Genomic DNA, 12917 nt, shown 5'->3' with positions numbered 1-12917 from the left:
CGGTACAAGTTTAGCAGTTAAATATAATACGAAGCCAATTTTAATGAAAGAAATATCTACAGAGGGTATTTGTATTTTTGTCGCTTACGAAATACTTGCCGCATAGTTAACGCTCATTTTATTTCAACGTTCGCCCGATCAAGATACCGTAGATATCTGGTAGTGGACGACTCGTAGACTGTCGGAACCATCCTGTTGACGTTGGGACACATACCGCATGAAAAAGACCAAAACCGTCCAATTTCCAATATCATATAATGACTCGCACACCCAAGATATCAATGACTGCATTAGGAATCGTAGATATCCAAATATCCACACCACCAAAAAACTTATTAACAAGAAGCGAAAAACTTACCATTCACAAAGCACAGAAAGCCACTTGACTAAACGTATATCAATAAATGACCGTAGAGGGAATAGTTAGGGTTCTTTATAAATAAACACAAACGAACCCAATTGATGAACTGCATTAAACATCTTAATCAGCCGAGAAAACGTTTAAAATAAATTACGACCGAGTTGAAAACCAGACCAACTCGATATGTTGTTAATAAATGAATTATTAAGCTTGAAAACCAATACGCTAAACCTAATAGATAAGAATATACGACTGAAAAAACTAAATAAATTACAAAAAACTAACGGGTTCTACCCTTTATCTTATCTGCTGACTGCGCTAAAACAAGATTTGACCATTAAATGTTTTGAAAATGCGACGTATACACTTTGAAGGTTCCGTCAAAAATTATCCTTTCCCAAACTTAAAGGTTCTCAAAACATTAATACACAAAAAATAAGTAAAAAGGTTCCTCCAAAAAATGAACCATTTTGCGGAAGAAGTAAATAATTTTAAAAGAATAAAAGATAAAACAAATATACAACCGCAAAAATAAAACGTCAAATAATAGAAGAAACAATCTTAAACTCCATTCATTAAAATAAAACGTCAAATAATAGAAGAAAAAAATCTTTAACTCCATTCATTAAAAAAACCCTAAACAAAAGTACCAAATTGAAATAAAGCAACTTATTATATTAAACAAGATTAAGTCTTTATAATTTTTTCGTAAAAAAACCACATTAGGCCTTCACAATTTCATTCGTAAACAAATTCAAGACTTTGTTAACTATTATGCTTACAATGAGTGTCTTATTTGCAGTATAGCTTGAAGTTATCGTTGGTTCTGTGGTAGAGCGCTCGACTGCCTAACTAAACGGCCCGGGTTCGAAACCTGGGTGACGCATTTGTTTTTAATCAAATGAGAAATCGCTAAATTAGAATTTCTTCGATGCAATAATTTAAATCTTTCACGAAATTTTGCTCTATTTCAATTAAACCAAAATTTCATGCTCTATTAAATACGCTTTTGATAAAGCTGAAGGTCTAATTTTCAATGAAACGTAATAAGTGTCGGTGGTTCTGTGGTAGAACGTCCGCCTGTCAAACAGGCGGTCTCGGGTTCGAAACCCGCACGATGCGATCGCAAATTGATACTAAGACGAATACCGTGAACAATTGGTGGAAACCCTGCCATTGGATGTTGAGAGGTAGCATTACACTCAGCACTCGGTCCGTCCCAAAAGTCAACAAGAAAGAGTTGAAGAGTTACCACCCGTACATACACACCACAAACTCAACACCCACAAACGTCATAACAACATTACCACCCTACACATAAACATTACAATAGCGAAATATCCAAACCACTGAATTAAACCTGTCGTGACGGCGAGCGTTGACGAAAAAAAACCACCAAACCAACCCCGACTGCAAATTAATCCGTTAACGCTCACCGTCCCACGGTGGTTTTGCAAACACGGTTTTTCGACTTTGTTCCCTAATTACTAGCAACTGCGAACGCAGAGATCTCGAGAAACTGCGTACGCAGTGATTACACTTTGCACCGAAAATGCGAACGCGTTCGCAGGCCTGACAGACAGACAGACCCACCCACAGACCTACCCACAGACCCACAGACAGACACGGTCGTTGTATAACCCCTCCTAGGGGACTTTGTCCCCTCGGAGAGGTAAAAATACTTAAAAATGAATAAAAATAATAAAAATTTATTGTATACATTTAAAAATCAAAATGATGAGCAACCACTTTTAAATGGGACATTGCGTCGTGTACAGGCAAGCGCTTCTTTTTTTTAAGTTTTCTTAATTGTGTAAAGTAGGAAAAATAATGACGGACCTACTTTAAATGTCTCATCCATGTACCACGATTACGTCGATATTAGAAGTGCAATACCAGTAGAACTTGCGAATATAATGAATCGCTCCAAATCTGCTTGCCCCGAGTTGAAGAGCAGAAATCTAGTTTTCAGGCTGGTAACTTTGAATTCATCCGGAATTTCAAGACTTGCCTTTAAAGATATTTTACAAGTTATACATCGCTGCAGTATTTATATTGCGTTTATTTTTAATTATTTTATTTTTACGCACCGAAATGGCCTACGCACCGAAATAACCGGCACCGAAACATCCCGCACCGAAAGTTACCACACCGAAATAGCCTGATCCCACATTTTATAGTACGAAATTAGCCTTATCAGCCAACACAAGAAGCTCCCTAACTGCTGGATTTTTGTCAAAGCAAGACCACCGAGACTCAAGGCAAACAAAATTAAGGTTCAGATTAAATAATTTCTGCTGCGTGTTATTTTCTATGATTTACAAAACGAAATTTCAGTGGCATAACTAAGGTTTCTTGAGACTAGTTTTGGAACAGACCCCTATGTAATCATGGCGTTTCCGGAAACCTCTTATTCTTGCTCACCCTGAGACTTATACCACTGCTTAACAACAATGGCTTATTTCTGCCCTAAATATCTTAGTCATCGAGGTCTATAAGTCGCTTTATGACTGGACCCCAGTTTAGCTCGCTCACGAAACTTGATTTAGATCAGGGCGCGTTATTTACGCCACTGCTTGGCCCTTTAAAATCAAAATCAAGTTGAAAATTCTACAGAAAACCCAAAAATAAATAAATGTTAATGTTATTTCTGTAAATAATCGAAATCCAATATTGGATCAAAACTCGCGTCAATCACTAGATTTCGATTTCGAAATTAGAGAACTCCGTAAATGGAAATTCGTTAAAGTTTGAGCATAAATTAATAAAAGATGTCAAAGGGTTGGTTTTCACTAGAGCAAATATTCCACAATTGCGATAGTCGACGCCAAAAAAAACACTTAAGCCTAATTAATATATTTGTAATTAATATGGTAAGGGCAATCGAGTTCAAAACCTCGTTCGATAGCTGCTATCTTTTAACTCTATGGCCAGGCCTGTCCCTATCTGTATCCGTTAGCTGCTTACAGATACAGATAGGGACACTGGTTAAGTTGGATTTCCCTGATTAGAGCTTGAACTCATAGAAGTCTCATATTTATCGCCAGCTCACCTGAGACCTTTCAGCCAATGAGATGCCGTAGAGCTGTTCCAGTACTCTCGACGCGTCAACCTGCGGCGGCAGAGGCATAGCATCTGGAGGGACATGTGGACAATGTACCCCCTGAAATTTAGTCTTTGGTACAACCTATGCAATTGCCCCCCCCCCCTAAAAAATGCTTATTTCAGCTCAGAATTATGTAATTTAATGAGCCACATGCCGAAAAAATTAATATATATAATATAGGCCTAATATAATATCCTATTTTAATTCAAACAAAAACAAAATCGACCTTCTTATAAATGTAATACGAAAATATTATTTTCTAAATAATAACGATATTTTCTAAGTATGAATTATCAGCCTATACAGGAATCCATAACGCTACTTGGAATGAATAACGGCTTCGATTCCCCGCCGTTGTGGCGGAACATAGTAGGCGGAGCTTATAAGCCTTTGTTTGTCACTGAATTTGACGTCATTTAAGGCGGTATAAGCGTTTTTAGCCCCTCCCACAATGTTCCGCCACAAAATACCACAGGGGATATTCCAAGTAGCGTTATGGATTCCTGGACTATAGAGTAGTAGCACTTCGTATCTTTGGTCATGGTCGCCATTTTGAGCGCAAATATTTTATTTATAGGAAAGAGAAGGGGTGACGTACTAAGACGTTACAGTGCAATTACTCTATCCCACTATTAGGGATTAAGGGTGGAAATTTATTCCCCCAATTACTAGAGGGCAGTCCATCAAAAGGCCCAATTAACCCCCCCCCCCCCCACGCCCCTGGCGCTGAAATGTTACTACGCTCCTGTGTGGCGGGATAAATATGCAAATTGCAGACAACGCAATCGACAGCCAAGGATATCGCTGGGTTTTTTTATTTTCAGATTCTAACCAGTGGTGGACCGAATTTTTTGGGTGACTATATGAACATGACTCGGAAACTTTAACCACGGATCAACTATGAGTCCTAAATCCCGCTCAGAGAGCAAATTCAAATATTTCTACTTGTACTCTACCATAAGTCTATAATATTGTTCCATAAGTTTGTCACTTTGGGGAATATTTTACTGGGAGCTAGTAACGGAGTGACGTCATCACAAGAACAAAATTTCCCCCTAACAAGGCGTTGTCAAAGGCTACGTGAGAAACTGTTCCATGTCACACTTATGAAACAATATTATGGTATTACTCATATTTGCTTTTTTAGTTTCTCAACAACCCAAAAAAACTTAAGACTACCACCATTTTGCAATTTTTAGGATGGGTATCAATAATTTATTTATTTAAAATTTTCAATTGCAGCCCTTTCTAACCATTTTCTTTATATTTTTAATTTCTTTTATCCTTTTCTACTTGTACCAAAAAATGGACAAAACTAATCAAAAGTTGATCAAATGCATCAAATTCATCAATTTTTATTTAATTTAACAAATTAATAAAGTCTAAACATTTTTTTTATTAAATTTCTTAAATTTTGATCAAAAATATTAATTCTGATCAAGGTTGATCAATTTTAAATCATATTTGTAATTTTAAGCGTTAAAAAATTTGTTTCGTTAAAATTTGTGTTGTTTTTCCAATTACAATACTTTTATTCAACCCTTTTCCGTTGACTTTTTTGACTTTTATCTTACTTTGCATGTAAAAAATAGGAAGTGTCACACTTATCTAAAATTATTATACACTTATGACTCTAGTAATTGGCGAAACAAAACCAAAATTTGCAAATTTAAATTTTTTACGCTTAAGAATATATTGGTAAATTGTTCAAATACAATTTCACGTTAAGGTATTTTAAAACCAATTGAAATTAAATTTACAAAAATTAACATAAATATGTAACTATTTATATTAATTCACTTTTTAGGCTGTCTTTGAAGTATGGTTAATAAATTCTAATGTCACTTTTAAATTAAAATTAGAAGCACTTATTTATAAGGGTGATATTGTATAATATCATTAATTATGCTATTTTGTATAATGAGTTTTCCAACAAAGTGAAAACCAAAGTTTTAGTTTTATAGTAGTTTTCTTGTGCCTTTTTTTCTTGGTTTTCTATTGACCCGTTCTTTAGTTCTTTATTTGCTTAACAAAGACTTCGAAGACCCATCACGTCAAGACATATTGAAAAAGTTGGTAAGTTAGAAACAAATGAAGAACAGTACAATGAATGAATGAATGTGCATTGAACTTTCCAGTACATGGATCCCTTTCGTAATTAGATTCTCAGGTGCATTGAAAATATTTACATTATTTACAATTGTACATTTACATTTGTATACACATAGAATTTTAATTATGCTTCAAAACCAAACGTTAGTTTTTATTTGGGTATTAAACGTTCGTTTGCCCAATTTGTTTAGTTTCACGTCGCAGTTTAACGGCTCACAAAAGCCAAGATAGGTCGCAATTTCGATGAGCTCATCAGATCTGAGGTTAACAATCGGGTTAATATACAGGGGAAGCACAACGGTAGGTGCAAAAAAGAAAGTACAAATCACATAGGTGGTGGGACAACTTAATATTATGTAAGTTAAAATGGGCCCAGTTGGGAATGGATTTTAACTGGTCCGGAACGGAATTCCAGTATTCCACTCACGGACAGACGAGGGTTAAAATGAGTGGTTTCGCAGAGTGAGACGAAACCGGGGAGAATAAACGAAGTTGAGCGGTTACTATTATCAAAAGTGACATAATTACCAAAAGGGTGACAATCCCTGTACTTTCGTATGCTAAAGGATTAATGAATGCCCGACTCGAGATCGACCACATCAAAGACTATTTATTGTCGCCTTTCTGGATCTTTTTTAGTCTATGGTATTATATCGTAGGTAGATGGCGATAGCATCTCCACAGAACGATGAGTACCTCAAGCAACGGTATTGCTATCGCCATCCAACGCGGAAATACGGCTTCGGTGCTGAACACATTCCCTCCCGGGGCCTCCCTGGAGTACTTTCTATCATCTCTTTAAATTTCATGTAATCACTTAACTATTTGTCCAATAAAATAATTAATGTTCGGAAACCTAAAAAATACACTAACTTGGACCAGTGCTACCTAGTTCCTCCGTTCCTCACAACGAGGCGTTATTTGTTGGTTTTAACTTCCTTCCCTCCCCAAGGCATACTTTCCCTTCTCCCCTCCCAACTTGTATTTCGCTCGTAACATTCATTAGGAAAAAGGTCCGATTGTCACACTTTTGGTAATTATGTCACTTTTGTTATTATTATTATTAGTAAGAGTTGGGTGGTTGGGTTAGACCGAACCTAGCACTTCGACCAGAGGTACATTGTGCAGACCCAGCCTTTTAAACATGGAAAAGCCCAGTCTCTGAAACGAAGAGTAAGATTTGCTTCGCTGGGATGTTGGAAAGATCGCTCGTTCCATGAGAAGTCCACCGTGGCCGCGAATCGGACTGCGCTTCGTTGAACAATGTCACGGTCCTTATCGGGATTCCACATCGCAAAACATAGGTTTTTATTCCAAGTGACTTGGTTGCGAATGAACAATTGGATAAGTGCCGGGGGACGAATCCTAGAGATCGCGAAGCTTGGGAGGTTATATTATCGACATGGCTGCTCCAGTCGAGGGTGGGTGTAGGTGTAACACCGAGATATTTTTGGGCAGTGACTTGCCACAGCGACGAACCAGCTAAGGTGTACTGAGTGACGTGGGGGGGGGGCACCCTAGGACAGTGGAGCGACAGCACTGCGTATTTCGCCGTGTTTAATTTAAGGCACCAAGTTTGACTCCAGTCAATGATATGGTAGTAAGGTATTACTGAAGAACTGAGACGTCGTGAGGGGATTAGATGGTACGCGAGAGCATGACGTCATCGGCAAAAAACAAATTTCTGACACAACGCCATCGCCGAGGTCGTTAATATAGATGATGAACAGCATAGGGCCAAGTACTGAGCCCTGGGGGACCCCGGAGGCGACGTGAAGCCATTCCGAGGTAACCACAGGAAGGATTACTCGAAATTGGCGACCATGGAGGTAGACGCTGAGCCAAAGAAGGGTATTGCCCTTGACGCCATACGAGTTAAGCTTGGCCTTCAGGAGCTCGTGGGGGACCGAGAAGTAGACCTAGCGGAAGTTGAGGAAACTTATGTCCACCCGCCCAGTAGATTCAAGAGCAGAGGACCAGTCGTCAACGCAGCACAGTAGCTGTGTTTCGGTGTTAAATCCGCTGCGAAAGCCTAACTGATACGGGTGATTTAGATCGTGGACGGTAAGGTGGCTTATGATAGCCGAGGCACAGACGTGCTCGTCAACCTTGAGCACCTGAGAGAGCAAGGCAATGTGGCGTTATTCTGCTGGGTTGGAATCGTCGCCTACTTTAGGGACCGGGGTAACATTGGCCAAACTCCTTCCCGTGTGCTATGACGTCAAGATTCCGTTTAACAACGAAGAAACCTGTTCTTTCAATCATTGAGTTTGTTGAGCTAACGTTGCCAACGTGACGTCAAAACCGGAAATTACAAAAACCGTTCAGTGAAAAAAAGTTGTCAACGTTGAGACCGTTGAGCTTCATTGATACCACGGTTTCATCTGGGTGACGTCACGATTTTACATAGCAACGCAAAACCCGTAATATTTTGATAAAAAACCATGCGATCGAGGCCACCTTATAGCAAGTATACTGTATTCCTTGCTTATAGCAAGGATTCTTTATAGTTCCCTGTTTTACGAACCTTGGGCTTGAACCGCTGCTAGATTCGGTCCAATAATAAGCTAGAATTAGCTGGCAAAAGCCCATGGCTGATACGCTGATACCATATTTTTAAAGTTATTTTCAAAAAATAATAAAACAGTAAAACACTTATTTTAGACTAATCCTTAATTATATTACCATGAATATATTAATTAAGTAACCCTGGAAAAAACTATTTAGTTCAGTCATAGATTCTTTATAATTCGAGTCTGCTCTATATATCCTTTTGCAACAGGGAGTCTCATGATCACAAGACAGCAAACTTTTATATAACTCTGCCCAGCCATAGCTTAATCAAAGTTGGCGTTGTGCGTGACTTTAATTACCCATGTTTACGGCGGACGTAGTCCTTAGTCGAAACCTTTTCCGCTTTATTACCAAAACAAAAAGTTAAAAAATGATGGTAAATTTGACTGATATTGGTTTTTTTTACAATAAATTGATTTAAAATTATTTATTTGCAAAGGGTTGATAAAATCAGAATATTTGCTTCTAAAAAATGACAAATTTGGAAGAAATAACTGCAATTGCATTAGGGGAAGATCAAGATGATGAATTATCAGAAATGCCAGTGTACACTATAATTACTGAAGGAGATGAGCAAAAGAACGAAGACCCTGAGTCTTCAGAGAAAGAGATATACCGACCATTTTCTTGCCCAGCTTGTAGCAAAGGTTTTACGAGAAAAGGAGACATGTTACGACATCATCGCAAACACACGGGCGAAAAACCATTCCAATGCACTAATTGCGGGGATGAATTTACTAGGAAGGATGATATGATAAGGTATTACTCCTAAAGAGTCTTAAGTCACAATTATATTTAATTATTTCTCAAACAATTTGTAATTAGGCATTATAAGACTCACCAAGGAATAAAACCTCATAAATGTCCGGTGTGCCAGAAATCATTTTGCAGAAAAGCTGATATGGTTAAAGTATGCAATATAGCCTACAACCAAATCTAAAGAACACTTATTGTACCTTTATTCGTAGCATTTATTAGTACACGCTGGTATTAAAGCGTGTGGCTGTCCTACATGCGGTTGCCCTTTTTCTCACGGAGGTAATGGCGCAGCTGGTCTTAAACATTTTCCAACTTTCTCAGGCCGAGTAACTGGTATTACCAAGCATGGCTGCCCTGAGTGTGCAGAGAGTTTCAAAAGAAAAATGGATTTAAACGCTCATATTAAGAGCGAACATCCTGAATTTCTTAAAGTTGACACACACAAACGACCTAAACACGTAATTCACGTAAGAAAAGATGAATCAGAAATGGAAGAGATCAATGATACGGAACTAGAAGAAAATGAAGAAGTCATAACCAGCGATTCATTACTAAACGAATGTAACCTGGAGGAAAACAACGAAACCAGTGAAGATCCTAATACGTCAAATAATGTATTTGAAAATATTCGAACACGAAGAGGTCCAAAAAAAAATACTAAAACACCAATAAAGGAGAAAAAGATCAATAATAGGAAAGTACCAGAAAAATACACCTCAAGTCAAAAACAATTTGGATGCCCGGTTTGTCCATTGCATTTTGGGAGAAAGGCCGATATGATTAGGTAAAAAACTAAAAATATAACTTAATAATCTGAAAATATCTCTAAAAATTAATATGTTTTCAGGCATTTAAGAATTCATTCCGGAGTTAAACCTTTCCCTTGTAATTTTTGTAATAAAACATTTTCCCGCAAAGAAGATTGCTTGCGTCATACAAAAACCCATTCTTCCTCTAGCAAATTCACATGCAAATTTTGCAATAACGGCTTTGCGAAGAGAACGGAATATGCCATGCATATTTTAGAGCACATTGATAAATAATAATTTTGCTTGTATACAAATGTTTCAATAAATGCTTTTCAATTTAAATTGTAATATAAATTTCTTTATTTTTATTTTACAGATAAAATTTTTTTTAACTATGATAAGTATTTTTCTACTTTTTCATTAGTACAAGATATTCATTTAGGAATTCGGTTTCTTCTTGCAAATCTAAATCCAAGTGATCTTCCTCTTCTGAAGGAATATCTTCATGCAGTCTATCCGCAGCTTCTTTGTAGGATTTATCTTTGGACGTAGATGGAGTAACTGGATCTAATGCTAAGCTCTTGACCAGATTTTCCTGAGCTAGTGACAAATCTCCGTCACTAGATCTTATGGCATCTTCAACGGCATTTTGATCAAAGCCCATGCTCAATAAAATTGCAACTTTCTCTTCATCAAGAGGAAGAAGTAGTTCTTGTTGATCCTGAAGAATTTGTACGGCCAACGAAATACTATTATCAGCTTGCTGAAGAGCTTGTTTAGCTTTATCAGTATTATAGCCCATACTTAAAAGCTGTTCGTAGAGATTTGATTGAACCCAATCCCCAGTAGTAGTTTTTCCTAGTGTTTGCTGTTTCCTTTTAGTTTCTCTTTCTAGCCTTTCCTGTTTGCGAATTCGTTTCTTCTCTTCCCTTCTCTTGAGAATATGATAGACTGCGTTCTCCACATTCCCCCTAGAGTTTCTTAAGGCTAGTCTCGCTTCAGCGGTTGAATATCCAAACGATATTATTTCAGCCAATTTGGAATCTTCAACTTTGAGTCCTTCTAATTCGTAAGTGACTCTCTCCAGAAATTGTTTTGTTTCAGAAAAACGCTTCTGGTGAAAGGCACAAATTCCCTGAAGTAAATGTAGTCTAGCTAAAAGAGCGGATTCTTTAGCGTGTCCACCCTTCAAGGCTTCCAAACGTTCCAAGTTGGATCCGTAACTTTTATTGAAACTATCTTGGCATATAGTTAATCTTCTCTCTGCATCAGGTAGGTCGGTTATGCTGCCCAGGCATAAATAACACCAAGCAATGTCCAGATTCAATAAGGCATAGTTATCCACGCTAGATAGAACTGAAGATGTGCATTTGCTAAACTCTTGATCAGCCTCAAGCAAGAATGGAAGTGCGCTGTTGTATTTCTTGGACTTCATGGCAGAACGACCTCTTTCGTGCAATGTCAATGCTACGGCTAATGCTTTCCTTTCATTGGCTGGGAGATTTATGACTCTGCCTTGTTGATCCGCTACTTGCAAATAATTATTTGTGCCAAATTCATCTGCTGACGACAGTAGTTCTGCATCATCTTTTGTTTGTTGCAAGTGAGATGCCTGTTCTTCTTCAGCAGCTATATTATTTGATGAGTTTAAGACTAGAATAGTTGAACCCGACCGTATCATAATAGACGCAATCCGGTCAGAATCGGATACAATAGCTCCCTTATGAATTAGTTTCACCATAGAGGCATTAATTTCAGATCCTATAAGTTCCAAAGCTTTTTTTTTTAAATGTTTTCCACTAGATGACAAGTCTACTTCAACAAAATGCTCAGTGCTTTTAGCAGTCTGTCCAACTCCAAACCCAACTAATTTGAACTTAACTAAGATTGGCCCATTGGGTGATGTTGCTGGGGAATTTTGACGGGAGGCTAATTTATTGAGAGCGTGTCTTCTAAGTTGTTCAAATGCCTTTCTCACAGTTTCGGGTAGTATTCCCAGGGAAGAGTGAAACCTGTTTACTAAATCATCAGAATAAAAACCAACATCTAATCCGCTCTGAGTAAATGGTGGAAGCCACAGCTTGATCTTTTCTTCATTCAGTTTATTTCGTACCAATGTCAGTATAGCCTCTTGAACAGAGTAGTCTTCGTTTAAATTTAGGTCCGTCATTACCACAATTACAGAAACTTGTGCAACAGAGTGACGATAGAAGTTGTAATATGACAAGTGGGACTTGGTAAAAAAATTCTGAAACTATGATTCTTAAAACTATAAGAAATAAAATGGTCATTAGAAATTTTATAAATAATAATAATAATTATTATACAAATTCAGCAACGTACTTAAACAACTATAACTCTTGACGGGAAAAAAAAAACTATAACTTTAAAAAGGTTTGGATTACACTATTGTAATTTGGAATCCTGCTTCTCACGGGTTGCGTCATCATAATGCTTTTCCGTTTCGCCATCTATATCAATATATAGCTAATATATTCAACTTATAAATTGCATTCATAGATGGCGAATATATTGCTAGTCTACATCGCAAATCGTCACCTCATGCATGGGCAAACTACTACTCGAAATAGATTTTTTCTCCGAAGGACATTTCACTTCGATGATTAAGTTTACACCCTTGATCGATTAAATCCGTTTAAATCATGATTAAGATTATTAAATGTATTAAATAAGGATTAAGATGATTAAATGTATTAAATAAGGATTAAGATGATTAAATGGATTAAATAATGATTAAATGGATTAACTAATGATTAAATGGATTAAATAATGATTAAGATGATTAAATGGATTAAATAATGATTAAGATGATTAAATAGATTAAATAATGATTAAGATGATTAAATGGATTAAATAATGATTAAGATGATTAAATGGATTAAATAGTGATAAAGAGGATTAAATGATTAAATCACGATTAAGATGATTAAATAGTGATTAAGAGGATTAAATGATTAAATCACGATTAAGATGATTAAATCTCTATTAAGATGATTAAATCTCGATTAAGATGATTAAATCTTGATTAAGATGATTAATATGACTAACTGAATTACATCGTGATTAAGATGATTAAATAATGATTAAATCACGATTAAGATGATTAAATCGCGATTAAAAACTAAATATATTCCGAAACCTAGATCGTGATTAAATCGATTAACTTGTGATTAAATCGGATTTAAATATAATCCAAAAGAGGATTGATCTGCCCCTACAAGTTTCCTGTGCGCGG

General features: G+C 36.8%; 2 protein-coding genes across 3 annotated transcripts; one reads left to right on the top strand and one right to left on the bottom strand.

Moving 5' to 3' along the window:
• Window positions 1–8428: 8428 nt before the first annotated feature.
• Window positions 8429–9999, top strand: LOC149944073 (uncharacterized). Of its 2 annotated transcripts, none has more exons than XM_090175136.1 (5): window positions 8429–8515; window positions 8593–8912; window positions 8979–9063; window positions 9122–9696; window positions 9760–9999. In XM_090175136.1, exons 2-5 carry the CDS (start codon window positions 8626–8628, stop codon window positions 9953–9955), a joined length of 1143 nt encoding a protein of 380 aa, XP_090031262.1. In that variant the 5' UTR covers window positions 8429–8515; window positions 8593–8625; the 3' UTR covers window positions 9956–9999. The 2 variants fall into 2 exon arrangements, with proteins under 2 accessions (XP_090031262.1, XP_090031261.1); XM_090175135.1 differs by having other exon boundaries at window positions 8443–8529.
• A 48-nt stretch (window positions 10000–10047) lies between these two features.
• On the bottom strand, window positions 10048–12098 carry LOC149944072 (NEDD8 ultimate buster 1-like). The gene is made up of 2 exons (XM_090175450.1): window positions 12005–12098; window positions 10048–11930 (listed from the first exon to the last, which is right to left on the bottom strand). The coding sequence occupies exon 2, from the start codon at window positions 11829–11831 to the stop codon at window positions 10071–10073; it is 1761 nt and encodes a 586-aa protein (XP_090031576.1). The 5' UTR covers window positions 11832–11930; window positions 12005–12098; the 3' UTR covers window positions 10048–10070.
• Window positions 12099–12917: the final 819 nt, after the last annotated feature.

This window comes from Leiobunum rupestre, chromosome 5 (assembly GCF_980474605.1).
Source record: "Leiobunum rupestre chromosome 5, qqLeiRupe1.1.hap1, whole genome shotgun sequence".
Classification (NCBI taxonomy): domain Eukaryota; kingdom Metazoa; phylum Arthropoda; class Arachnida; order Opiliones; family Sclerosomatidae; genus Leiobunum; species Leiobunum rupestre.
Note: the sequence above shows the minus strand (reverse complement) of the source record. Positions and strands in the feature narration are given on the sequence as shown.

Excerpts from the sequence above, each read along its gene's own strand:
- LOC149944073 (XM_090175136.1), top strand. The coding sequence starts at position 8,626 with ATGACAAATTTGGAAGAAATAACTGCAATTGCATTAGGGGAAGATCAA. Across the intron at positions 8,913-8,978 it reads AGGAAGGATGATATGATAAG|GCATTATAAGACTCACCAAG; the intron begins GTATTACTCCTA and ends ATTTGTAATTAG. Across the intron at positions 9,697-9,759 it reads AGAAAGGCCGATATGATTAG|GCATTTAAGAATTCATTCCG; the intron begins GTAAAAAACTAA and ends ATATGTTTTCAG.
- LOC149944072 (XM_090175450.1), bottom strand. The coding sequence starts at position 11,831 with ATGACGGACCTAAATTTAAACGAAGACTACTCTGTTCAAGAGGCTATA.